The sequence below is a fragment of the Hippoglossus stenolepis genome, chromosome 15 (assembly GCF_022539355.2).
Source record: "Hippoglossus stenolepis isolate QCI-W04-F060 chromosome 15, HSTE1.2, whole genome shotgun sequence".
NCBI classification, from domain to species: domain Eukaryota; kingdom Metazoa; phylum Chordata; class Actinopteri; order Pleuronectiformes; family Pleuronectidae; genus Hippoglossus; species Hippoglossus stenolepis.
Genome location: NC_061497.1, coordinates 23,856,427 through 23,884,118, shown reverse-complemented (window position 1 = coordinate 23,884,118; position 27,692 = coordinate 23,856,427). Strand labels below are relative to the sequence as shown.

Below are 27,692 nucleotides of genomic sequence, written 5' to 3'. Positions count from 1 at the left end.
GATAATGGACATTGCACTCAGGTGTCAGATACTTTTCATTCCTACAGTTGAAGCCCACGTTTAAAAAGGTGTTTCACTAAGTTGCTGGTGTTTGCTGCTGTTCTCATCTCTCTCTGTGAACTGAAGCTGCGGTTTGGATCGTTTCCTCGTCTCCGCAGCGACAGCTTCTCGATGCAGGTTTCCAGCGCTGTCACATCAGTTCTATGGACTTGTTATGCAACTGTCAGAATAACTCACTGACATTGACAACAGGAAGTGATTAGTATCTGAGATGCAAATGGTTGGATGGTTTGCATATATTTGAACGTCAGGTATTTAATCTGACTAAATCAGCTCCTCGCTGGAATTGTCAGTTCTCTGCCACAAAATGTCCTGTATCCTGATTGATCATGTGACCCTCAGCTTGTAATTTGGCTCGTGATGCGACGGACCTTTTGGCTTTCCGTTCTCACACAGGTCTAAAAGATGGCGAGTGGAATTAAGACTTTCTCCTCTTAGTTAAATTCCTCGTGTTGTTTAACACTCGAAGGGAGAAAACCTTTCCAAACAAACACACAACACATTCCTGAAACACACACGACGTGAAGGACCGAGCGGCGCACACACTCTGCAGCCAAAGGCCCGATTCATCTGAAATCCCTTTCACCGCCTGCCAAGGTGCACGAGGTCGAAGTGCAGCATGAGGCCCTGCAAACTGTTAACCAGCATCTGAACAGAGGCACAGCTGCAGTGTAGTTTTTAAAATACGTAACCAACAACGGCAGAAAGACTGAGGCAGGAACACGCACTGACACAAGCAGAGTCTGTAAACCAGGGGTTTTCATTCCCGAATGAACAAATGATGCTGAAATTCAAAAGTGAACAGTAAAGTCTACAGATTGTTTATTTTAATTTAACCCTTTTGTGTTTTGAATTGTATTTGTTCTAGTAAAGAAACAACAATTCAGAGGAAGTGTAGAAGCGAGCGACGGTTTTCTCTTACGCCGTTTACACCTGGAATGAGAGAAGTCATTCTGCTCGTATTCAGGTGGTATAAGTACTTAGTTTTAGCTCCTGTCTCTTTAAGACCCCCCCCCCCTCCTGATAAAGCCCGGTCCGCTCTGATTGGCCGGCTGGTCCGCTCTGTTGTGATTGGTCAGCTGCTTCCAGAGCGAGTAGGAAATGACGGTTTCTGCTCTCGTTTTATCTGAGGGGGCGTGTCAGAAGAGCCACTCGTCATCATGCAAGTTGGAGTATTCTCAAGTGTTCAGTGTCGTCACAGTGCCACCTGTTGGCAGCAGAACATCTACGGGGGTTGAACACATCCACCTCAGCTACATTTGAGCCAGAGACCAATCATGTGTTTGTCTTCTTCACATGTTACAGATTCAAACTTTTCACATCATGGTTCAGATTATTTAAATGTTTCCAATCGTCAAAGTCAGTCCTACTTGTTTGGACCACTAGAGGTGTGCATCTCCACTAGCCTCACCATTCGGTTCCATAACGATTCAGAAGTCAACGATTCTCGATGCTTCTCAATGTCTCACATCCACAATTTTCAATATTGCTGCACACGCCTGCTTTTTCATCGCCACTGCACTGAGGCCCATTACTCCGCAGGTCAACAAGTGACTCTGCTCCTCTGATGCTTTCTAATCACTAACATGTAGAAGTGATCTTTATAAAAACCTGATGAATTCATATTTATGTTCCTGGATAAACAGGAAGTCGCTTCTTCTCCAACAATGAAGTTAAAACACAGCGTTGAGTCATAATCTTTTTTCTTCTGTCTGCGTGTGTCTGCTTGTCTCTGTCCCTCCTCACACACAAACTGATAATCACATGTATTAGTTATTAATCGATGATGTCGGATCATGTCTCCTGATCGTTCCGCTCACTTTAACCCTGATGTCCTGACTCTGTGTCACGTCTCGTGTTGTGTAGCAGGTTTAAACATGTGTCTCATAAACTGTAGAGAATCAAACAAACACAACGTAAATGTCAGTCCTGTACGTGTCCTGTTTATTGTAAAAGTGTAAAGTGAGCGCAGGTCAGGGGGGGGGTGAGGAGGAAACCGACTCCGACAGAGACACAGGACGACCGGACCTTTAATGAGCGTCTGTCCTGAAGCAGCGGTGTTAGAATTATTCAGCGGTGGAAAGCAGCTAAAACAATGAACGTGGCGGACAACAAGAATCGATTATGTTCTGTCTTTGCATCGATGCAGAATCGTCCACGTCCGCATCGCGATGCATCTAAGAATCGAGACATGTCCAAACCTCTAGTGACCACGCAGATGAAGAAACTGTATTTCTCTTACTTTAAGTTCTTTGCCGATGACGCTTCATCGTTTGCTCCTTCGTTTCCTCACGGCTGATATTTCAAGTGATTCAGTTTGTTTGGGATTAACGTGTCAGCAAAATCAATTCCTCCTGTTGGGCCTCAAAAAACATGCATTTTACTTTTATTGTTGTCAGTGGGTTCAGAACCACTGACGCTTGGATTTGATCGTGTACGACAGAAAAGTTCTGTGTTAAAGAGAAGAAAGAAAAAGATTCATGGAGCCGTCAGCTTTGAATCCACTGCTGCAGTCATGTGAAAAATCTCCCATTATTGTCGGACTGTTCGGAATGAAGAAAGACGGCCAGCTTTATTTTGACACTGATAGCTTTGTGTGTGTGTGTGTGTGTGTGTGTGTGTGTGTGTGTGTGTGTGTGTGTGTGTGTGTGTGTGTGTGTGTGTGTGTGTGTGTGTGTGTGTGTGTGTGTGTGTGTGTGTGTGTGTGTGTGTGTGTGTGTGTGTGTGTGTGTGTGTGTTTTCCTGCCCGGGCCGTCAGAGGAACAGTCGCACGTATCCAATGTTCTGTGTTTGAATAGCTGAAGTACCTGCTGCTGTACAGGACGTCCAGGTTCAATCTGATTTCATCTCTTCTGTTTTGAGTCGACCTGTTTACTTCTCTGAAAACTTTACAGAAGATAACAACCCTTTATTTAGATTATCAGGAAGTTTAGATTGTGAATCATAAACTCACACTTAACCTCTAGCTCTTTATGTCGTACGCTTGCGATCACGTCTCGTTATGTGCGATGAAAAACCAGTTGATAACGAGTGGTCACGTCAGAGTGGTGAGAGAGGAGCAGAGAGAAACATCTGAAAACGAAACAAGGTTCATAGTTCAAATAAGTTAATAAATATTAAGTTTCTAATCTTTTGGTTCAATATGTTTTTGTGTTTATTTAGAAAAATCTGATGAGAAAACAGGTCAGAGTTTTGTATTTTATCAATTTATGACACAATCTCAGTACTTTACTTATTATGGTTTATTGACGAACAACATTTTAGCTTAGATCGTAAAGATTGTAGAGATATTAATGATTCTTTTTTTATGAATTATGAAGAAAAAATGCAAACGTAGAGCCGGGAGAAACATTTCTATTATTCAATTTATCCTCTCTTCTAATTAAACGTTCCTGCAGAATGACGCTCTGTCTCCAGAGAAAGAAATCCGGCCTCTTGTAAATTCCTCAGAGTAATATCATCCCTCCGCCCTTCAGCGGCGCGTTGAATCATCAGGTGAAAGGAATGTTATCTGTCAGATTACACGCCGTCGTCATGACAAAGACAAACTGAGGCGAACTTCTGCTGTAGTTTATTCAAAATGATAAATGCTCTTCTTTTTTAGCTTTATTGATTATTATTTGAGCATGTGATAGTTTTGCTGTTGGACTTTGAGCGGCTGTTAACTGTCCGAAGCCTCATTACTCCAGCGGAGGAATTTATATGCTGCTCTGAACGAGCATTTCTCTGACTCAACACTCAGCTATGCAGCTCAACTCCCTGTGTGTTTGCTCTCCGCCGCACACTTTGTCAGTTTGCATTAGAGCAGGAGCTGTTTACCTCCGTGTGTAGAACCTGTGTAGGTGTGTGTCTGAGTGCGTGTGTGTGCGCACTCTGTTTCGGCTCATGTCGGGGGGGTTCAAAAGGCTGACGTGAAAACCAGAATTAATATCCCACAAATCAGTTTTCGACCACTTTGATGCCAAAACATCACAAGAATTCAGCGTTTTTTTCTTCCTCTGGCAGAGTTTTAGTCTCAGATAAGCTTCTTAAAAACCACGCAGAGCGTCATGTGACATTAAACCTCTGGACTGAAACACAGAACATACCAACCAGCAGCCAGAAGGTATTTGATCTGGAGCCACAGAGAAGATTAAACAATCCTCGCTGACAAGTTTTCACTAGATGGATGATAATCAATCAATCAGGTGACGGTTCAGGCTGACGTTTATTATTTTAATCTCTTAACTTCTCAACAGGGCTGATTTATTATTTGTAGAATCAAAAAACTACATTGAAAGAGAAAAACTTCTAACAGGTTTGGAAGAGATGAGGCTCCTTCTACAGGTGTGGTGTCTTATTGTGTGTGTGTGTTGTGCACGTGTGAAGGTTTCCACCTTTAACCGTCTCCCTTAAGTGAAGCCAAAGTTTCTCCATCGCCCCCTGGTGTCTGGCTGCAGCATATGTCACAAAACCCTCCTCCTCCATGTTAGCAGATGGGACATGGACCAAACTAAAGAATAAAATTAGACGTTAAATAAATGCTTCTCAAAGATGGTGTCTTTCAAGTTTCATTTAAACATGAAATAAATGGTCTAAGATTTAATTTAATTGGAGTTATAAGCAAATATAAATGTTTCCTGATGTGTTTGTTGACAACTATAACTCCTGTGATCCCCCTCCCCCTCCCCAGGCTGATAATGAATTACAACGTAGTAAATCACAGTTTTAAAATTCAATTCTCACACAAGGATTGATTCGATCCTTCGACACAACGAGCAGCAGCGTCACAGTGAGACTCTCCTCTGCTGCCTCCGGTGCTTCGTGGCTGCAGATGCACAAACACTGAGCAGCCACTCGCTGCCGAACTGGCTCCTTTTTCAGCTGATGAATAATGAAAGGGGCCCAGAGAAGATCCCCTCAGCTCTGCTCTAAATTTAGCTCTGGAGGACGGGGAGCTTTCTGCCAAACGCTGATCCCAGAGAAAAAAAGGGCCGGCTGGTTGGCTGGCTGGGTGTCCGCATCCCATTATTTGATTCCTCTCTCCTCTCACCCGCTAAATCCTGTCCTCTAATCGCCGGGCGGAGGGGAGTCGCTGACCTCAACTCGCCGGTTTCCCTCTCAGCGAAGGACCAGCTGGCAGCAGCGGCCCGGCCTCCATTTCACCGCCAGTCATTCAATAGCCACTTGAGCTTCACAGCCTCAGAGCTCAAAGGGCCTGCGATGGCCGACGGAGCCCCGGCACTCTGAGAACAGGTAGCTTGATGACTAGAGCCCAGAACCATACGGATATATTGACCTAAAGCTGTTTTCAGACTTGAACTGAAAACATTTCCTGTAATTAGTGTCTGTGAAGCAGCAGCAGCAGGTTGTCGGGTCCAACCCGTTCACACCAACAGGAACATGTGGGAACATCCAGGCGAGGGGCGGAGCCTGTAGAGCAGCAGGAGGCCGGACATGACGTATAAACTCTGCTGTGGAAAGATCAGTGTTTTACAGACACTTTACCAGGAGGCTGCAGGAGAAGATCCAGAGACACTGACTCAGACATTTGTTCTCACACACAGAACCTGCAGAACATGTGAGGAACATGTGAGGAACACGTCAGGAACATGTCTGTGGTTCAGTTCATGTCTGAAAGCAGCATAAAATCAAGTTGTTATCAAGAAAACTGAAATGCACGCCTTGTTTATTCAGTAAAACAAAAGTTTTCATATCTGAAAACATAAATATGAAACTTATTTGCCTGGCTGACGTTGGCCCTCATGTCTGGTTGAACTCGGTTGCATCAAACCCAAATGTAAAGGTGGTTGATTCTAGCGGCGGCTGCAGTGGAGCCGCTGTGAGGTCGAGGGTTGCCCCAGAAACCTCCAGGCGATGTGTCTGTGCTGCCTGTGGAATGCCACGGGTCTGTTTCCTCCTATTGTGACCGACAAGAGACCCCCCTTCCTCCGAGGTGAACAGAGGACTCACTGAAACACCAGACAACCCACCCCCGCCCACACACACACACACACACACACACACACACACCCTCCTCCTCCTCTTCCTCCTCCTCCTCCTCCTCCTCCTCCTCCTGAGACAGCTCTCAGACAACAGTCTGGATAAATCCATCTTTTACCCAATTCACAAACTTGTCCCTATGTGTGGTTTAATGTTTGGCTTCATGAGAAGTGAAGTTCTGTATAATAACATCTATAATATCAAGTTTTGTATTATAGCTGCAGGATTATTTAATGTTTCTTTAACCTCTCAAACTAAACACATGGAGATGTTAATTCATGCTTTTCTCTCATTGTGATTGGACGCAGGTTTTTCTCTTCTGACTTCCTTAATAAATCGACCTTACAATGGTTCTATGCTTTTGATGAACTCACACACATCGTGGTCATGAGCTGTTTCAACCACTCAGTCAAATACTGTGGTGATGACTGACATGATATTCAGCTGTCAATCACAGTGGAGAGGAAACTGACTCTGAATCTGTCCCTGGTTCTGTTTCTTCAGGCAGACGAAGCCTCTGACGTTTGCCGACTGTATTGGGGATGAGCTGCCGATCGGCTGGGAGGAGGCGTACGACCCCCACGTTGGAGCTTACTATGTCGACCACAACACCAGTGAGTTCACGTCTTTACGAAATCCAATCAACAACAGAAACACCCCCCTCTTCCTCCTCTTCTTCTTCTTCTTCATCCTCCACTCATCCTCCTCTCCCCCTCCTGTCCTTCCAGAGAAAACCCAGCTGGAGGACCCGCGGGCCCAGTGGCAGCGGGAGCAGGAGGCCATGCTGCGGGACTACCTGGCCGTGGCCCGGGACGCCCTCAGCGCACAGAAGGAGATCTACCAGGTGAAGGAGCAGAGGCTGCGGCTGGCGCAGCAGGAGTACCGGCAGCTCAACGACGCGTGGAGGGACAAGACGACGTCGCAGACCAGCTGTAAGTACCGTGGAGAGGGAGGAAGCTCGACCTGGTGACTGAATGAAATTCACTTTGACCTTTTGAGGAAGTGAAACGACCTCTTCATCCATAAATCTGCTGGAACATCTGCGTCCGGAGAAGAGAACATATAAAGAATGTGCCTTTTTAACACGACTGTTTGTTTTCTTCATCTTTCTTCTGCAGTGAATTCAAGATCATCGTCTTCCAGCAAGTACGACCCCGATATCCTGAAAGCGGAAATAGCCACATCTAAAAGTCGGGTAAGAGCCTCCTCGTCTGCCTCCTGTTGGCTGATCCCAGATCTGTTAAACACACAGTAACTGTCTGACCTCAGGCCTGAAGATCAGTTTTATATTCATCACTGACTGATCTGTATTTAACCACGTCTGACAGTTCTGAAAACCCAAAGATATCGAGTTTACAAAGACGTGAAAGAAAATGAATAAATATCCTGTGGACATCTCAGAGGTGACATCACGTCTTTCTCCTTCAGTAGGAACCAATGACCTTTGAGCTGAGATCCACAGAAACTCAGGATTCCTCATTTTAATACTTTCTCCGTTCAGACGAATTACGAGATGCAACTTTATCAAACGTAGGATTTAAGCACAAAGAAGTTTGTTAATCGCCTCACACACAGTTTTAGTTTCTTCACGAGGTTTATTAATATAAAAACATCCGCAGCCTTCTTCTTCAAATCGTCCCACACCCTGACAGTTTCCCTCCTCTTCGTCGTGTCTCAGGTGAACAAGCTGAAGAGGGACCTGGCCTGTATGAAGCAGGAGCTGCAGTTCAAAGAACAAGGCTTCGAGACCCTCAGAGAGTAAGTGCACGCACACACACACACACACACACACACACACACACACACACACACACACACACACACACACACACACACACACACACACACACACACACACACACACACACACACACACACACACACTCACTCTCTATCCTGTGGCCGGCGCTCCTAATTTTATTTCATGAGCAAAGTAAGAGAGTCAGAGTCGGACTTGAATAACAAACGTTAGCGTGACCTTCCCTCAGACTTTAGATTCACAAACACCTTCCACTGAAGTTTCCTGCTGAGAACCTGTGAGGAGCAAGACTGAGAGAGTTCACCAGCCTCCTCAGGAAGGCTTATGTCATAGATTTATATTTCTTTATTAGAATTAGCTTTTTGAATTGTCGGCTCAGAAAGTCAGAAAAAGTCATAATTTCCATTTTTTTAAATTAGTGGAGTGAAACATGTCAGTATCAAGCATCATTAATTTATGTCCGTGTTAAAATGTCATAAAACAGTGAATAGTTGGGCTGATTCATTATTGATTAATCTCTATTATTATTTTTCTTGAATAATCAATTAAATTGTTTAGTCTTTAAAATGCCACTGATGAAATGTGTCACATTTTTCAAGACGACTGAACCTTTTATACAAATACAAGCGTGAACAGCCCTGAAAGCTCAAAGCAACAGAAATCCTTCAAATGATTAAATCTGATGGATATGGCAGCAGGTGATAGAATCGACAGGAACGTGACGCTCGACACCTCGTGTGCGGCGTCCGACTGGCGGCACAGCCAGGAAACCCTCTACGTGCTGTTGGGATTTCACAACTGCGCCTCTGTCCCGGTGTCCAAACAGACCTCACATCCGCAGGAGGGTGAATGATTTATTTTTCAGCTCAAATCCCGAACATGACACGTGTTTCTAGGAATCTTTGCCTGCTTCTTATCTTCATTCTTCCTAATCAGTCGTCTGTGACATGATCACTGAGGCATCGTGGGAATAGCGTCGTACAGTCGAGATGAAGGCGTTGAGACGTCCTCCGCTGCGGCTCCTGCTGAACGCCGTTCTGAACTTGTAAAAAATGTCACTCTGGGATTTGAGCGTGCAGTAAACCGCCGCTTATCGCCTCAGTTATTGCCGGAGCATTATCACACATTCCATTAGATCATTAAACACTAACACCTCCATAAACACACCAGTGGCGCAGCAGCTCAGGAATGTGGATGTGAGAGGAAACACCCAGTCCACCTGACCTACGGTGCCTCTACACCTCAGCTGACTGAGAGCGCTCCGAGCCTCGGGAGGAGGCCGGCGCTGATTCGGAGTTTGAATTTGCGTAGATGGGCTGATGGTCCGAGGTAGAGTCGAGCAGGAATGTCCGGTGTGTTTGTCCTCCCTCGCTCAGCCCAGCGAGGGTGTCAGGAGGATTAAAGAGTAGCTGAGGCAGAGCGGTTGGACCACATTCCTCTGCGACTTTCCTCTCCTGTTACAGTCACCAGATGCCGCACGAAAGCCAATCACTGTTTGCAGAAATACGAATTGGCCCGGGCTGGAATGTTGCTGTGCACACGGCTCCTGATAAGATTTCAGAAAATACCGGAGCGGAGGAGTGTGACGTTTTCTGATCACAGAACAGGAACAGTGTGCGGCTCTGATTCTACTGTTCAGACCAGAGTACGACTGATGAGGCCCGATGTCCATATTAGGGAGTAGAAAAATCCCTGATACTGAGATATCGGCTAATATATATATATTTAAAAATCTATTTAATTTCTTAGATGTCGTTTTCAAACCCTTTTGAAAAATCAGCTGTTCTCAAACAGGAGGAAAAAGTGCATTTGTTGGGGACTATTTCCAGCAGCGGATGAATCCACATTTGGTGCCTTACTTAGGATTCACAGCAAGATTAATAAAGCTCGACCAATATTTTCTGATAGTGATATATCAGCTGATAAATATATTTTGTAATAGTTGTTAATGACTCCTAACATTATCAAACTCTTATGATAAAATATGAATCTTTGTAATCTGTCAAATACAAGTTTTCACATCCAACATAAATACTGTGAAAGACTCATATCGGCTGATCTATTTCGGCTCTTCAATAAATCGGTCAGGCTCTACCTGTGTATTCTACACTTCCCACAATGCAGCTTGATTGGTGCCCATCAGCCCAAATATCTGTACTGGTTCTTCTCCAGTTCAAACCATTAAGATCCGACCCAGACTAAGCAGGAGACAGGAAGTAAATACACTGTGTCTAAAGCGGTGTCCACATACTTCTGGCCGTGTGCTCTGTACATTCACATGACACGTGAACAACCCCAGAGGTCAAAGGTCTCCGTGCATCTCCAGATTGAGTCACTGTGTTTATTTAGTTTTCTGAAGCAGGAGACGCAGCCGCTGCTTCTCAAGATACAAAATAAAGACTGAATCTGCAATGAATTCACTTTTCTCTCATTTAAAAACAAATTAAATGTTTAATTCCACTTTCATTCGTCCGACAGTCGTTAATCTGATACTTTGATGTGTTCAGCGTTTTCTGTGTTTGTTGTAGATCATTGTCATTTCATTTATTAAAACATTAATAACAAGGTTCATGTTTGAGACTCGGAGACGATCGCTCCTTCGTCTGATACAGACGAGTCCCTCCCTCGCTCCCTCGCTCGCTTCCTCATTCTCTCTCTCCCTTGTTTCCTCTCTTTCCGTCCCTCCCCCTCTTCCCTCTCTGAAGAATGTGGAAGGACCTGTTATTGAGATGCATGCATGACTTGTCGATGACAGAGTTTACATAGTCGCGGCTGCCACCGCTGCCTGTGACACTTGTTTTCCCGGGTCGTCCCAGGATCTGATCTTTACCTTTAAGTTACTGAACAAACATCTGATTGTGTTCTCAACTGTTCATGTTCACCTGAAACCAACGACACACAGTCCAACCTGAGTCACCTGAGCAACGATTCTATAAAATCCCCTTTATAGAAATGATCTGTTACAAGAATAAGACTGAAACATAACAACATAACACATTATTTTCTTCTTCTTGATTCATGATGCATTCATGTGCTCCTCAGATAATCCACATTACCTGTGTCTTTATGTTGTTTTAAGTCGGATTGGAGAAGCAACATATATATATATATATATATATATATATATACAACTTATCCAGATCACTCTACAAATTAGACGACAATAGTCATTATTAATGGTTTGTAACATTTATTTTTGTTCGCCATGTTTCTGTGTTAATGACGTCAAAAATATTGGACCAAATTTTTGCCAGTTTTCCGAATAGTTGCTCCAACTTGATGATGTTTACGTGAATTTTCAGTAAATAGTGTTTGTGATTATTCCGAAGTGGCACTTTAATCAATTGAGTGTTTGATTTTCTTGTAAATTATTAATTTATTGTCAAATTTGTTGGGATCATTTAATATTTGCAGCTCCAAACAGGAATGAAACATGCAGCTTCTCTGCCAAGTCCCATAAAATTCAAACCTTCGAAACTGTTTCAATACAGATAAAGATTTAAATGTTCTCATTCAAATATGTATTTATAAAATAAATGAGTAACCCTTCCTGCTGCTCGACAGTTTCCAGTCCGTTACGAACAGTAACTCAGAAAGTTTGGAAACTGTTCGTGAGGAGAGATGACGTGTGATCGTTGACTTCGTTATCAAAATGCTGCGGTTACAGCGTTGATGTTTGTTTATCACCAACTGACACTGACCCAGTTCCCTATGTAAACATCTTCTCATTTACACTGAACCATCATGTGATTTAAATATTTTGATAAGATGCTGTTGTTAACACCCCCCCCTCCCCCTCCCTCGTTCCTCCAGGATCGACCAGAAGGTATCGAACTTTCCGTACGGCTTCAAGCTGCAGGAGGCGCAGGCCATCCTGAGCGAGGTCCGCACCATCCGAGATGCCATCAGCTCCGGAGAGAAGGAGAAACAGGAACTCATGCAGGTACAGTCAGAGTCGTCGCCATGGAAACAAAGAATAAGTAGACTCAGCCTAAATACAATAAATAAAAGGATTGGTTTAGGTTTTATTTACAAAATAAAAGATGCGGCCTGCATGTTCGTGTGGAGCTTCTCGTCCTGCGCTTGTTTCCTCTTCAGTTTTATTGGTCGGGTGAAAAGTGCTGAAATCTGCAGGATGATAAACGATCGGCTGACTCTGCAGCATTCGACAGTAAAGAGCAGAGAAAAGCAGTGATTCTTCTTCATGACGGGGGAGTAAAATAGAGGCTTTATGAGGAGGAGGAGGAGGAGGAGGAGTATAAACAAGCGAAGGAGGCGAAGGAACAGAAGGCGTCAGACGACTCTCAGGAGAATCTGTACTGGTGTTAAAACACTTTACATTTTACTGCCGGGAGGAAAACGAGCCAGACGCACTGAGGCAGATGTAGTGATGGAGATGAGTGGAGGCTGCAGGAGGCAGGTGGAGTTTAACTGTCACACCTCAGTCGTTTCTGATGACTGCGTGTGGAAGGGGGGGGGGGGCAGAGCTGTGAGGAGTTGTCCTGAAAGCAAGAAACAAGCTGGAAACAAACGGGTTTAAGGTTCTTTAGTGAAATGAGCTCTTCAACAAAGCTGCAGGAACCAGAAACTAATCTGTTTTTATTCTGGAGGAAAAGGAGAATCTGTGTATCTGTCATAAACTCACTGACATAAAGATGCACACAAACACCTTGAGGAAATAAAATAATAATAATTATCAATCTCATCATGTCCTGATGTGTAAAAGGTGTTCTCCACCTAGTTCTCTCTCCTCCTCCTCCTCCTCCGTCCTCGACTGTGTGTGACAGTGTTCCTGTGTGAACTCGTCCTCCTCGGCTGCGCAGGTTATTAAAGATGCATGATGGGACTCGGCGGCAGGTGGACGATGAACTTTCTCTGCAGAGACGAACATGAAATCTGCTCGTCGTTTGCTTCTGATGCATCAACTGACAAACAGACGTTTAGTGTCTCTGGTTATTTAGTAGAAAATAATCAAACTTCTCCAGGATCAACTTCTGCATCTGCTCGACATATTAAACAGATAATGTGGAGAATTTAAATACCAGATATATTCATTAATATTCTAAACATATTACACACCAGTCATAAATACACACATACACTCCCTCATATACAGTGAATCCATATAGATGTAAAACACCAGATCTTATCAGAGAAACCTGCAGGTTCTTCTGGCGTCAGTGGAAGGAGAATGTTTTCAATAAAACATAATCTGCTCCGTGCACTCCCTCCCCCTGTACCATGTGCAGCTGACAGCTCAGTGTGTGTCTTCATGTCTGTGTGCATTTATAATGTCAGTGTGTTTATGTCGCATACACAAATTCTCCTTTTCGTCTCTTATTGGACAGATTCAGTTCTGGTTTCTGACCCTAATTTCTGTTCAGAACCTGAAAAGTTAGTTTCCAGCTTAAACCAGAGAATCAGCCTCACGCCAGCGGCTGAGTCAGGTCCTGATGATGACAGTTCTTAATAACAAAAACAAGGTTTGGTTCTGTAGATTCAAGAGTCCTGCTCGAAACCGGATCAAACCAAATCTGATTTGGTGGCAAATGAGAGATGGACAAACTGAGGAGTCGGTTTCTCTGCTTCAGTTCAGTTGGTGTTTGTTGTGTTTCCGCCCCGTCTGAAAAGATAAAGTTTGTTCCTCAGCCGCTGAGTCGTATCAGATAAATCATCATGGCCGTAAAGATGAACGTGTCACTGTGGCTGCTGCTGTGACTCCAACTCAGGACGTCAGTGTTTGAGCTTCTTTGACCTTTTGACCTGAGCAGCTCACAGGGACCTCAGATTGATCGAGTGGTGTCTGTGGTGTCTGTGGTGTCTCCGCACATCAACTCCCCTCCACTGTGTCTCATCTACTTTGTGTCCATACAGAAACTGGCGGTGCTGAAGGACGGTTTCCAGCTGGACTCTGGATCGCAGCAGGATCTGTGGGGCAGCAGTCCCTCGCTCGCCAACTCCGAGCTGTGCATCCCGCGGCTCTACTCGGATGCCGGCTCTCAGACCGACATCCCTGCAGAGGTGAGTGTGGAGCGTCAGGAAAGAACCAGACGTAGTTTGAAACTTCACAGGGCAGCGGTGACGTCACAGCAAAGACAGAAAGTCGGCTGCATTTTAGCTTTTAATCCTTTTAGCTTTAAATTGAATGTATTGTACATGTTCCCTGTTTATTCAGATTCTGAGAACTCGTTTCCTCTGCAGACTCTTCATTGAATCGTGTCAGTGAATTTATGTGTTTTAACATTTACCTCATGTTGTTTGTTTTAGTTCCTAACCAGCAGCAACAAACTGGCGGAGAAGGTTCGTCTGAGTCTGAAGTACGAGGAGGCCAAGAGAAGGTAGGCGTCACTTTGACAGGACAGTGAGGAGTGTGTGTGTCTCTGGCCTTCACGCTCACCATCCTTCTCCTCGTCTCACACAGGATCGCCACCATCGAGGTGCAGATAGCCAAACTGGACAGCGAGGCGTGGCCGGGGCTGCTGGACCCCGAGCGAGACCGTCTCATCCTCATCAACGAGAAGGAGGAGCTGCTGAAGGAGCTGCAGTACGTCAGGCCCCGTCACCGGCTGGAGCCCAACGACGCCGAGAAGCTGGAGTCCGAGAAGAAGCGTCTGGAGAGAGACCTGCAGGCCGCCAGAGACAACCAGAGCAAGGCTCTGACCGAGAGGTGAGGGGGCGGCTGGGCCAGAGGATTCATGTAAACTTTCCACCGTTAGGTTCTCAGTAAAGGTTTGAGTTCTTCATTTCAGTCTCACGCACCAAATCACATCCACGATCGGCCTGAGAGTCATTATCTCTGCCGTTGATAGAAATCAGACCATCAGCTGCTGAGTTAATATCCAGCTGAACAGCTGCAGAGCCTGTTGGTCGCCTGACGTGAAGTCAACTCCTGCTAAATGAAGACCTGCCTCTGTATAGTTGCTTTATTGATTTAAATAGTAATTTTCATAAAAAAAATTATAAAATGTTCTCTACTCTCCTAAATCTTCCATCCTCCTTTCTCCTTCCCTAAAAGTCATCAAACCAGAACCGTCTCCTCCTCCTCCTCCTCCTCCTCCTCCTCCTCCTCCTCCTCTAACAGGACTCTGGTTGTTCTGAGTTCAGGTCAGACTCCACCTGAGCTCAGTTGCTCTTTGTGTCCCGTCTCCTGATCCTGAAACCCGACACGCCACCGGGCCAGGTCATAAAGGGAAGCCCTGTAGTCCAGCGTTCTCCTGCTGACACCAGAAATATGCGCACACACCGAAAATGTCACGTTCACCAACCTTGAGTCCGTCTTTTAATTCTTTCTTCACACCCACTCAGATGCTTTCAGGTGTTCTGACCAATCAGAGGCTCCGCTGTGAATAGTGCAAGGTCATGATGAGACTGACGAACGTGGAGAATGTCCTTCATGCAACTAAACTAACAACACACACACACACACACACACACACACACACACACACACATTCCTCAACACGAGGTTCACTAATTAGGTTTTCAGAGCCTTTGAAAGCGTCACAGATTTTTTGTTAAAATCAGATGTAAAAGTTTTAGTCGTTCTCATAAACGTGATCTATTCACATTTGGCACAAATAATATTCATTGTAATAATAGGAATAAACTTTATTAAAATAACAACTCGTGCATAAAGGGAAACACAAAGTGCTTCATGTAAAAACAGAAAAATAAAACAACATTGAATATAAACAGAAAAATAAACAGGATCAAATAAAGTTTGTTCTCTTTGACTCAAAGATGAACTGAATATAATTAAATATATTTATGTTCTGCTCAACATAAATGACTCTGAACTGGACTCGTTGGTGAATCTGTTAAACCATCAAGCAAAAGAATCCAGAGTTATTCACTGTAAAGTCTGAACATCTAAAATCTGTCAAAATACAAAACCTTGATTCATGAGGAGAAATGTCAGAGAATGAAAAACCAGTTTTGGACGGTTGTAGAAACTTTGAGCAGATTTCACTTTCACCACGTCTTTGTCTCGGGGCTGAGAAGCGTGCACGAGCGTAACAGAGGAATAATTATGTGACAGGAAACACACACACACACACACACACACACACACACACACACACACACACACACACACACACACACACTTGCACTCTGTGACCCGATCTCCTCTTTGTTTCCTGTGGATCATATTATCAGCTGTTAATGGACCGGTTTCCTCCAAACAAAGCTCCAACACACCGGTGACACCTGAACACACCGCGGCGGCGGCTGCTGCTGCCGTGTCTCATTCGTGATCGTCCTCTCAGCTGCTCTCTCCTCCAGCGTTGGCAGAGATGAAGTGTTTTTCGTTGAATCTTCCTGAACAGCAGAGCGACGAAATGAAGACGCTCCGTTATCAGAGAAAGGTTTTTAACTTTTCTTTTGTCGTTTCAGGCTGCGACTCCACTGCAAAAGAAACAAACTGGTCCGGGAGCTGGAGGAGATGGTTCGACTCGCGACGACACTGCACACTCAACTGAAAAGGTCTGTTCATAGGATTCCTCTTTGTTAAAGCTGTTATTTTAATAGCTGTTAAATCGCTTCACCTCTTTAAACCGTTGGAACTTCATTTCTAGGTCTTACTCATTTCAGCTTTAGACATAAAGTGAAGTGCAGACGTGTTCCCACGGCCTCCTGCTGCTCTGAATCTCTGAATGTTCCCCACATGTTCCTGTTCTTCTGTGGAAGGACCCAAAAAGTTCATGTGTAAAAGAAACGGCTTCAGTGTTAAATTAACTCTTGATCATTTAATTTGTTTGATTACTTTGTTAATCACCTCTTTAATTGAACAGATTTCAGTCGTACACCCTCAGAGGTTTTACCTCATCCGTGTGAAAACAGATGCTGAAAAGAGCTTTGACGTTCAGGGCAGATTAAAACCTTTAACCTTTAATGACCAAACATTTGTTAAACATGAAGCGTGGTTTGTTCTCCTCGACTGTTCTCATCCCTCAGTGAATCTCATTTCATCTAAATTCAGCTCCGACGATCCTCAGGAGGTTTTTAATCATATTTTCAGATGATGCAAACCTGCAGTAAGAATCGTACATGTTAAATATTTCCCTCTGCTGGTTTCCAGGTTCAAACTAAAAGGTCGACATTATCTTTGTGTTCCTGTAACAAACCAGCTGCTTTAGTTACTGATCAGTTCAAACAGCAGCGATGAGTCTGTGAACCACTTTATACTGCGTCTCATTCACCCATTCACACACCAGCACATCATGATGAAGGTGTGTGTGAAGCTGCTTTAGATTCTCACTCGTGTGTTTCTCTCCTGCTCTTCCCTCCAGCCTCTCAGCCAGCACCCTGTCCTGTTCCTCCGGCAGCAGTCGAGGATCTTTGACGTCGAGCCGCGGTTCCCTCGCCACCACCTCCAGCCTGGGCTCCACCTCCTCGCTCAGCTTCACCGACATCTACCTGGAGCAGCCCGAGCTGGCCGACCCGGACTTCCAGAACAAGCTGGACAGCCTCCTGCAGGAGGGCGGCCAGGGCGGCTACCGCCCCTCCAGCTCCATCACCACCATCCACGAGCACGAAGTGGTGACGGGCTGTGGGGGCAGGGACGCTGTGACGCCCGAGGGCAAAACGGGAGGAGACACGGGAAGCTCAGCTGGAGGGAGCGCAGGGGGCGGAGGAGCGGAGCTGGGGCCGTCCAGGATCCAGGCCCTCAGACTCTCAGAAACTCCTCGCTCCATGAGCTCTTTATCGCCTCGCTCGTCCCTCTCCTCGCTATCGCCGCCTTGCTCACCGCTGGTCACAGACACTAGTTTCCTGTCCGGTGAGACATTTGCGGGCCAGACGGGGCCCGGCGGATTAGGCCTGGACCTGGAGCTCCACAGTCGGCTCACAGAGCTGGAGCTCAGCCTGGACGCTCAGGAGCAGCGGCAGGACGAGGGCTCCGGGGGGCTGGAGGGGAAGCAGAATGTCAACACCTCGCTTAGCGGGGACGTCAAAGGTGAACAGGAAGTTTGTAGACCCGTATCCTGTGTTGTGTTTTTCAACCAGTACCTCACAGTGGAAATAATCATCATCGAGAACGTAGACTGTAAATAAAGATCACGCGCTGCAGCCGGCCACCAGGAGGAGATCCAGATGATTCACTTCACTGTGCGAGCTGTCATGTCGTCCATCTTTATTTACAGTCTACGCTCCGAGTCAGGACGAGAGCAACAATTAAGTTTACAAGGTTAAAGTTTCCAAACTTTTTAATGAGCTGATCCACAGTTACTCTCCTCACAGAAAACTCATCACAATACACCAATGATGAAGATGAGTTATGACCCATATAAAACTAAATAATACCATAAAATGTGAGTCATCATTAAACCAGCGGGCGACTTTCTACTGTCGCATCTCGACGGCAGTAAAACTATTTTTGCTCAGTAGCTGGGAGGGAGACGGGAGGGGGTAACGGCTCAGAAGAGATCTCCAGTTAATAACATGAGGATGAATTATCTGCAGTTTAATGAGCAGAGAGGGGGTGTACGAGGTGATGTAACAGCCTCATCTCTCAACGCTACAACTTTATTGGAAAGCAGGACACCAGGAATTGTGTGTGTGTGTGTGTGTGTGTGTGTGTGTGTGTGTGTGTGTGTGTGTGTGTGTGTGTGTGTGTGTGTGTGTGTGTGTGTGTGTGTGTGTGTGTGTGTGTGTGTGTGTGTGTGTGTGTGTGTGTGTGTGTGAAATTGAATAGGGTGAGTGAAACCTGACGGCAGAGAGGAGGTGAAGGTTCGAGAGGTGTTGGATTACAGCTGGATCCCCAGTGAGTGTGTTTCTGTCACATGACCATTCACGTCCACTGGTCATGTGGTGTAAACAGGAAGTAGATCATCTCCTCTGCAGTTGGTTGCTTAGTAACAGAAACTCCTCTGAAGGAGGAACAGTGAAGGTGAAGACTCAGAGCAGGGACGACGAGGTGGAACTGTTACTGACAGGAAGTGTTAGCGACGCTTTGTGTTCACCGCTGGTAGTCGAGTCATGTGACTGATGAGAACCAATCAGGAAGAGAACGTCTGCGTCATCGTTTACTAAAGTCTCAGTTTCTGTTCAGACTCAAACACAAACCCAGAGTTTTCAAACCAAAACGAGACCAGTTTACACAAGTCTCTGATTCAGAGGCTGGAAAACTGGTGTAACCGTAGCAACAGGGATGTTCTGAAACTGGAATGTGTCAGTGTCATGGAGTTGGAGTCTGTGTGAGGTTATATTTCATAATGTAAAATCAATGTCTGCTTCTGAAGTGTGAGGATTTCCTGTGTCACAGCGAACTGAAAACGTTTGTGTGACCAACAGTGTGACTCTACGCGGCAGAGAGTGAAAATGAAAGTGGTGGTTTGTTGTGACCTCTGTAAGAACTGAGGATGAACCGTGCGGAGGCTCAGGTGAAGTCTGGAGCTGAACGTGACTCCTCCTCGCAGCTGCAGGTGAAAGCTGGACGAGGAGGTGTCTGGTTTCCAGTTCGCTCTCTGCTCTCAACATGTTCCTCCCTAACTTCACAGACAGGGAGCAGTCACTGTGTCTGTGTACAGTAGAGTGTGTGTCCCTGGTCCGAGCCTGACGGGCTGGGTTCGGACAGAGATGTTATTTGTTTCCGGTCCAGTTTGTTCATGTTGGTCCGGATCTCTACAACATTCTCGTGTTTATAAGAAAAATAAAGAAAATCACCAGATGTGTAGAGAATATTATCTTTATTTATCACTAATATGCATCTTAACTGTTGTTTCCTTTTGACTTGCAGACTCGGCTCCTCAGCTGCGGGGGACGGGGCCGGTGCCGAAGAAGATGGGCGTGTCCTCGGCGGTGTCTGACGAGTCGGTGGCCGGGGACAGCGGCGTGTACGAGCCTTCAGAGCGCAGGTACGACCACGAACATTCAGTGCAAATTTCTTTTCTATACATCCTATCTGTGTATAAATACACATTTTCCTTTAATAATAATATAATATTCAATATATACGTGTGTGTCTGTGTGTTTGTGTTCCCTCCAGGCCGGGCCTCCCTGCCGACCTCCTCCTCGGCTCCTTCGAGGAGCGTTTGGCGCCCGACTGCTCTCAGGTGCAGCTCGGCTTCCGCTACGAGTCCAGAGACCAGCGCTTCACCGTCTACGTCATGCAGCTGTCCAACTGCGGCGCCCTCTGTCTGCCGGCTGACCAGAAACTGTACGAACTCTTGCTCGTGTTAATAAGACGTCACTTTAAATGTGTAGAAGAAAAAAATTATCAGTGTTCTCAGATCAGAAACAAGACAAGACACAGAAATACACGAACTACCCGGCAACAGAGACCTGCTTGTGTGAATGAGACGAACAGTGTTTACTTACTTCTCAGGCTTGTTTGACGGTGACAGTTCGCTGAGGTTAACAAACAACAGAACCTCTTCCTGTTAGCGTCACGTGACCAAGTGGCCCGGTCTAACGCCGCTGCCTGCGTCTCTTCCTCAGGTACGTGCGTGTGGCGGTGCTGCCCTGCGTGGAGACCTCCCGCTGCCTGTTCCGAACACGCGGCTCCTCGTCCCAAGACGCCGTGGAGATCAACGAGGTGTTCGGCATGCAGATATCCCATGGTGCACTGCGCCAGAAAACCCTGAGGGTGGACGTGTGCACCACCAGCAAGTCGGGCCACGAAGAGTGTCTAGTGAGTAGTAGTGAACAGATCAGCTTCTCTCAAACTCCGTAACTGACGTATAAAGATGTAAAATATCAAAGTTCTCGAACGGTTCAAACCAAATAACACAACGTCTCAGTCGTTGACCAGATTCTGTTCTTCAGTTTCTCTCCAGACTCTCAACCATCACACAGATAATAAACATGTGTTTTCAGCTGCAGGGACTCGTTGTGTCTAACCTCCGTCCTTCTGGCCTCTTTCTCCAGGCCGGCGCTCAGATCAGTTTGGCTGATGTCAGCTGTTCGGATGAGAGACGCACAAAGTGGTACAACCTGCTGAGCCGCGCCTACATGCCTGACATCAACAAGGAGGACAAAGAGAGCAGAGCAGCCGGCGGCTCGGACAGGGTAATGACGGGGGACAGGCTGCCTCCCAGTGGACGCTAGAGCTTTGACACCATGAGAGACAAGTTTAAAAAAGGATTTTAGAATATTTACCATTGAGGCCAGTTCATCAACTTATTAAACAAAAGAATTCCATTAACAAAGTTTTTTTTAATCTATTACAAATATTATCTGTGTCCTGTGTTGTTTAGAGATCATTAAATAAAAACCTGTTTTTAAAATATTATGTTGCATGAAACAGGAAGAACCTTTTACAAGTTTTTAGAATCAACAAAGATATGAATGTGTTTCAGACGCGTGTTTCCAGCAGCGACACAGTCGGAGCTTCTGAGGACGACGAGTGGTGAGTGTCTGTTAAAGTTCAAGTTCAAGTTTCACTTCCGTCAGCAGGAAGACAGATTCCCAGTTAACTTGGTGGAAGGATGTTTGGTGTGGATCCAGTTCAGTGGGTGGATCCAGAAGATAGTTTTTCTCTTTCTTTAATTTCGTGGGATATGGTTTTTTCATGTGGTGTAGATCCAAATACAAATCTGGATCCATGAATTAGACATTTTTTATAACCTTTTGAGAAGTTAGTGCTGAAAAACATTTACAATTTATCTTTTTCATTTAACCACAGAAACTGAAAGAAGTTCTTAAATGTTAAATACGGTCGAAACACAAGTAACTGCACAAAATCGACCTAAATAAAGTAAAGAAACTGAAACTATAAATAATCGTTTCTCTCAGTTCTTCATACAAACACATTTAATCTGAACAGAAACATGAATCAGTTCTTCGTCCTGTCCTCGTCTTCCTCATCTTCTAACTGTGGGTAATCTTTAGGCACGGCGACCCGCTGGAGGCCGACCTGTTTGATGATGAAGAAGGAAATGGCGTGGGGGGAGTGGGGCCTCTGGAGGAGGAGGAGGATGAGTTTTATCCCGACAGCAGCCAATGGGAAGCAGAAGAAGAGGAAGAGGGGGAGGAGGAAGAGGACGAGGAAGAGGAGGCCACTAAACCTCCTCCTCCTCCTCCTCCTCATCCGACAGCAGCACGGATCCCAGAGAAGGTAACTGTCTTTTAACTACCTCGTAAAAAACAGGAAATAAAGAGTGAGTCAGTGAATGTTTCATCTCAGATTGTCATGAACCTCAGGTTCAGAGAAGAAACTGAAATAAAATGCAGTTTTCAACCAACGTTAAATAATCATATGAGGAAATGTCAAACTGGAGAATAGATCTTGTGTCGTTCTCTCTTTTGATTCATTGAACTTAAACGGTGACGTTGATGTGATTATCTGAACGATAAATAAAACTTTGATCTGCTCCTCATCCTCTTCGTCACTGCTGTGTTTTCTTGCTCCAGGTGAACAAGGAGACAAGTGTACACGGTTTGTCCTCATCCCACCACTGCTCCGTGGTCCGGCCCAAAGAGCGGCGCCCGGACGTCCACCAGCAGAACCCGTTCATGAGAGGGAACACCATCATCCGCTCCAAGACGTTCTCCCCCGGACCTCAGAGCCAGTACATCTGCAGGGTGAGACACCAGCTGAGCGATGAAGACAACGATGAAGTCAACGATGAGGTCATCAGCAGAATTGAAACATCACGGTTTTAACTCTGTTTTCTTCTTCTCTTGTCAGATAAACCGCAGTGACAGCGACAGCTCCACGCTCTCCAAGAAGTCGCCGTTTGTCAGAAACGCCTCCGAGAGACGCAGCATGCGCATGAAGAAGGTGGAAACAACTTTTCTATACCTGTCTCCTTCTTCCTCTTCTTCCTCCATTTCATTCTCTTCTTCCTCATATTCCTCTTCCTCCTCTTCTTGCTCCTCTCCTCTTCTTCTGAATCGTCCTCTTCCTTATTCTACTCCTCCTCTTTTTCCTCTTCCTTCTTCTTCTTCTCCTCCTCTTCACCCTCCTCCTTCATCCTTCCAGTGAATGTTTTAGTCACATATTTCTTCATTATTTTTGTTCATAGTTATTTTTCTATGCCCTTGCAGCCTCCTGTGCAGGTCAAAGGTCTGGACGGGCTCCTGCGGACGTCCATGGACCTGGAGTTGGACCTGCAGGTTTCCCGGACGCGACAGACCCGGCTGGCGCAGGAGCTGCGGGTTCTGCGGGAGCTGAAGACGCAGCTGGAGAAGGCGAGACAACTGGGCCAGAGAGAGCTGCCCGCCTGGGTCCAAGAAGACGAACGCTTCCGCATCCTCCTCAAACAGGCGGAGAAACAGGTGAGTGACCGTCCTGCGTGGAATCAGTCCTCAGAAGGTTCCTCCACTTCCTGTGTCTGAGCTGAACGTCTCTGGTCCACTTCCTGTTCAGACTCGAGAGGAGCAGCTGCAGGAGAAGCGAGTGGAGAAGAGGATGCGAGCAGCAGCCAAGGACGTCCACAAGATCAGGGGCCAGAGCCGCAAAGAGGTTCCTGAGGTCCAGACCTTCAGGTGAGAGACACAGCAGCTCAGGTCCCATGCTCCTCAGGTGTGTCCGAGCAGGAAATCAGCTATAGCGCCCCCTGCAGCCACTTTACAAAGAGCAAGAACAGACATTCAGTGAACCATCAAACTCATTTTGATCAAACTGCTGTTTTAAGGTATAAACAAGTTGCAGTGTTGATTTAAAAGGTGCTGTATGTAAGATTTAGCTTTAGTTTCATAGCTTTAGAATTAACAACAGTTTTCTTAACAATGTCAAAGAAATATTGTGATTTTACAAAAGCAACAGCGACGTTAACTCTTGTTCTGCATCTGGTCCTCTCACTTCTGATGCTAACCAGCTAACCAGCTAAACAGCTAACCAGCTAACCAGCTAACCAGCTCGGCCACAGATCCCATCAGAACGAATCCCCTCGTGCTGTTGCTCAGTAAAAGTTAAAGACCTTCTTGTGAACTCTGTTTTTCGGCTCATGCACTGACCTTCAGTTCCTCCTTCCGTGTGATTCCAGAGAGAAGATGGCGTTCTTCACACGAGCAAAGAGCAGCATCCCCGACCTGCCGGCCGACAGCGTGTAGAGAAGCATTTCAAAGTACCCCCACCACCACCACCCCCCAGTCTCAACCTGCTGTTCCCACAAATGAAGCAAATGTTTGGCGGTGTTATGAAGAATTTAAAAATATATATAATATGTTTTAGTAGAAAAACAGACAAAAAAACCGTGAAGAAACAGATTTTTAAAGAGTTTCTACTGTGGATAGTGTTCATTTGTAAATTAGTGACGGCACTGCTTTCGTTTTTATTTCACTCTCTTCATGTCTTCGTGTTTCTGTGACTAACAGGATGTTTATAGGCTTTTAAAATCATTCCAGCACAAAGTCACTCAGCTACGTACAAAGAGTTTTGTACTGAAACGGCACATTTGGACATAAAGAGTCAACTTTATGTTTATCGGAAGCACAAAATGAAATCGGACGACGGTACAAGAGGAAAAACTTCAGCTGGTGATAAAACTAAGAGAAATATCTGCTCTTCACTGATATTTGATACTTAAAATCATGTGTTTTTGTACTTTATACTCAGACAAACGAACGAGCACACACTTCGATTTTCCTTTTTTAAAACTGTGTTTGTTTTTATTGTATTTCCTCACCAGACACTCGTGAACACGGATCTGAGAGCAGCTCGGTTTTCTCTTAACGTCAGCAGAGAGACGATGAAGGACAACAGTTTATTCTGTTTCCTTAGAGTTAAGATCCTCGAGATTGTTTCACGTCAAAACCCATTTTTACACGATTTAACACTAAACAGCAGCGGACACGACGTCAGTCTGAAGGAAGTCTCCGTTTGTTCGCTTCTCGTACTCGCACAGTTGTTCTTGTCTCGTATTTCCACTTCACTTGGTGTTTACTGACCCCTGGTGGTCGACACGCGTGTCATTTCTAACCAAATCAACGAGGACTGAAACCTTAAGAATTGTAACTTGAACATTTCCAAACCCAACCCAGTCATCGGGTCGACCTCGTGACGCTCGTCTGACGTGCACGGCACCGCGTCGTCAGCCAAACGTCGGATTCTACTCGTCACTACACGATAACTCGGAGGAGAAACTGGACTCTTGTCACGATCGTCTCACGCACGCACACACACACTCATGGAGGTGTAGAAACAGCACTGACACTCAGGTAGTTGATCGGATAGTCTGCACTTTAAGAAAAAAACGCGGGGGAAAAGAAACGCGGTGGTTTTTTTTGCCTCGTGCTGGAATGATTGTTGTTGTCGAAACACACAGGAAGTGAAGATCCAATGTATTTTTGATGACTGTGAACTTCTTATTGATTCTCTGATTGTTTGACTGGAAGTGACTAAACCCCGCCCCCTTCACGAGAACTCACCAGCAGCCAATAGGAAGACAGACGTTCTCCTGAGCTTCACTCTGATTGGCTGGATAAAATATTGTCTGCCCTGAAGAAAACAGTTTTATCAGGTTTATATAATTTTGATGTTTTCCCTGTGAAACTGGATATTTTAGACGCGTATCTGCGTCTCTTAGAACTGGATGTTAACATGGTGCCCAGCAAAACTACACATATCGATATTATGGATTTGGATCATAACTTTATTGTTCACTCTCTCGTCTCTCATGGCGTCAGACGGCATCTTACGATATCTGCTTCAGGAGGAGGAGCAAAGAAAGATTTGATGAAATGTTTAATTTAAAATCCTTTCTGGTAAAATAAATACGTCCATCTTGCTTTTACAGCTTGTTCAGACGCCCCCAAGTGGCCAAAATGTATATAAAGGTATTTATATACGGTAATAACAGGGACACCCAGTACAAATAAATAAAACTAAATAAAAAACATGTAGAAAAGTGACAAAACAGTTCATCTTGATGATGCAGTTCCAGAAATATACAAAACAGTTCGAGGCAAAGATTTAGAGAAAAGTTTACAAATTCCTCAAGTTAATTTCACAAGTGAACAAACTCCTCATTGTTTATCAAATTATTCCACGACTGTTTCACAAAGAATTTCAATTGAATTATATTTGAGGCCATGACTCTTCTGCTGGGTCGCCGTGGTGACTCCGCCCACGTGACGCGAACACGTCGGATACGTCGTCGTCTTTCTGTTCCCGGGGTAAACTCGAACGCTGCTGACAGAAATCCAGATGCTGCTGTCGTCCTCATTCCAGATGTGTCTTATTTTTACTGTTTGTGGAAACGCAGCAGCTTTGAAAAAGAGAGAATAAGAATTTAAAGATCACAGAATCGTTTTTTCCTGTCGACCGTGTTAATCATCTGTTGCCTTCAATTCTTTAAAAGACAAACGGAGGAGGTTTTGATTTTGACCTTTAAAATTGTCTCTACTTCCTGTTTCCTTCTTTTTACGTCCCTCTCAAAATAAGACTTGTTTTTACGATAAATAAAAACTGAAAATAAAAGAACGATTGATTGTTTCACCACATTCAGGTAGAAGTAGGAATATTTTTGCACAAACGTCTATGAAAATATTACGTATCCTACACGTTCATGATAATCACACAACACTACGAAATTATTCACGTGTAACTGAATCAAACGCTGAGAGGACGATAACGACCGGTTCACATCGCAGGAAATAAACGTAATCAGGATTACGACGCGTGATCAGTCTGAACAGTCGATCAGTATCAGATCAATACCAAAGATTTAACAGCTCGTGTTCACGCTGAAATAAAAGGCTCCTGGTGTCGTGGTCGTCTGATGCTCACGATTCTCGTGGGTTTTTATCAACTGGTCGATAGACGTTTCGACGTTTCTCAGCAACAATGTGGAAGTGTTAGCATTCAGCGGAACACTTCAGCTTCCACGTAAATTCACGCATAATCAGACGAGACGTGAGGGAAAAAGGTCAATATAAAAGTTACGTAAAGTTAGATCCGACTGTTCAGACTGAGGTCACGTCAAAGTGTTGGTCACATGAGTGCCCCCTGCTGGTGAACGCAGCCTCGTGCACGTTATTAGTGGAACACTGTGAAATGAGTGAAAGTCTACGGAGTCGTGATGGTGCCTTCAGAGAGTACGGAAGACGATCAGGGCCGTGTTAAATTAATTTTTTTATTCTATTCATCTTCCGTAGAGAGCAACATGTAAACTGTTATTGTTCCTTTTTTATTTCCTGTTTTCTTCTTTTATTTCATCTCGTGCCCAAACAACCATCTGACGCAGAGAAGCCGAACCTGCGGAGAAACGTTTGTGTTCATTTTCTAAATGTACGGTTTGTTTTTTATTTTCCTCCACGTGTAGACGGAGTAGATTTGAGCTATAGGACTTTGTGTAGTCGTCTGTGTCGTTAAAATCCACTTTGTCATGATCGAATGTTGTTTAACCTTTAAAACATTAAAAGACTCGTTTATCAGAAACGTCTGGATGAAGGAATGTAGGTTTTTATTTTTGACAAATCATGATCATTGAGAAAATAAAACAAACGCTGTTCGTCACGTGATTATTTTTTCATCGTGTAGGTTGTGATTTAATTTCTTTTTGAAGTTTAAGTGCATTTTTTCCCTTGTTTAATGATTTATTTTTTTTATTCTAATGAATCTGTTTGTGTTGCGACTGGTGATGAAGCTGGAAACGTGCACGGCGGCGGCTACGAGGAACATGCAGCATGTATTTATTGCACTTTTGTGATTTGGGTGTGCTTTTCCTGTTTTCTTTGTTTTTTCTTTTCATCGCGAGAGTCCCGAAAAGCTGTGAATTTTATTCTCGGACACTGTTCTGTCGACCAGAGTTGTAAATATTTCACCAGCACAAAAAAAAAAAAAACGACGATATGTTTTGTAGTTTCACAACAAATTAAAAAAAAAGGAAAGTTCTTCTCTTCTATTTGAACGTGTTTGTTTTTTATTGTATCTTCTCAAAAAACGTTTAATATGAAATGTTGAACCTTTTATAACAAATGAAATAGAACAACAAAGGTGTCCAAA

The 27,692-nt window shown here is 44.8% G+C and overlaps 1 protein-coding gene across 1 annotated transcript in view; it reads left to right on the top strand.

Annotated features, from left to right (window-relative positions):
• wwc1 (WW and C2 domain containing 1) overlaps nt 1-27,591 on the top strand; it is a 31,358-nt gene extending 3,767 nt beyond the window's left edge. The window contains exons 2-22 of the mRNA XM_035178993.2: nt 6,547-6,656; nt 6,771-6,974; nt 7,161-7,237; nt 7,721-7,800; nt 11,615-11,744; nt 13,676-13,822; nt 14,069-14,139; nt 14,223-14,468; nt 16,196-16,285; nt 17,092-17,756; nt 19,539-19,656; nt 19,788-19,958; nt 20,240-20,432; nt 20,669-20,809; nt 21,100-21,149; nt 21,632-21,857; nt 22,154-22,324; nt 22,431-22,523; nt 22,790-23,020; nt 23,112-23,230; nt 23,731-27,591. Of these exons, the coding sequence (XP_035034884.2) occupies nt 6,547-6,656; nt 6,771-6,974; nt 7,161-7,237; nt 7,721-7,800; nt 11,615-11,744; nt 13,676-13,822; nt 14,069-14,139; nt 14,223-14,468; nt 16,196-16,285; nt 17,092-17,756; nt 19,539-19,656; nt 19,788-19,958; nt 20,240-20,432; nt 20,669-20,809; nt 21,100-21,149; nt 21,632-21,857; nt 22,154-22,324; nt 22,431-22,523; nt 22,790-23,020; nt 23,112-23,230; nt 23,731-23,797 (3,400 nt within the window). The 3' untranslated portion in view covers nt 23,798-27,591. The remainder of the gene's footprint in view (nt 1-6,546; nt 6,657-6,770; nt 6,975-7,160; nt 7,238-7,720; nt 7,801-11,614; nt 11,745-13,675; nt 13,823-14,068; nt 14,140-14,222; nt 14,469-16,195; nt 16,286-17,091; nt 17,757-19,538; nt 19,657-19,787; nt 19,959-20,239; nt 20,433-20,668; nt 20,810-21,099; nt 21,150-21,631; nt 21,858-22,153; nt 22,325-22,430; nt 22,524-22,789; nt 23,021-23,111; nt 23,231-23,730) is intronic.
• The last annotated feature ends 101 nt before the right edge of the window (nt 27,592-27,692 follow it).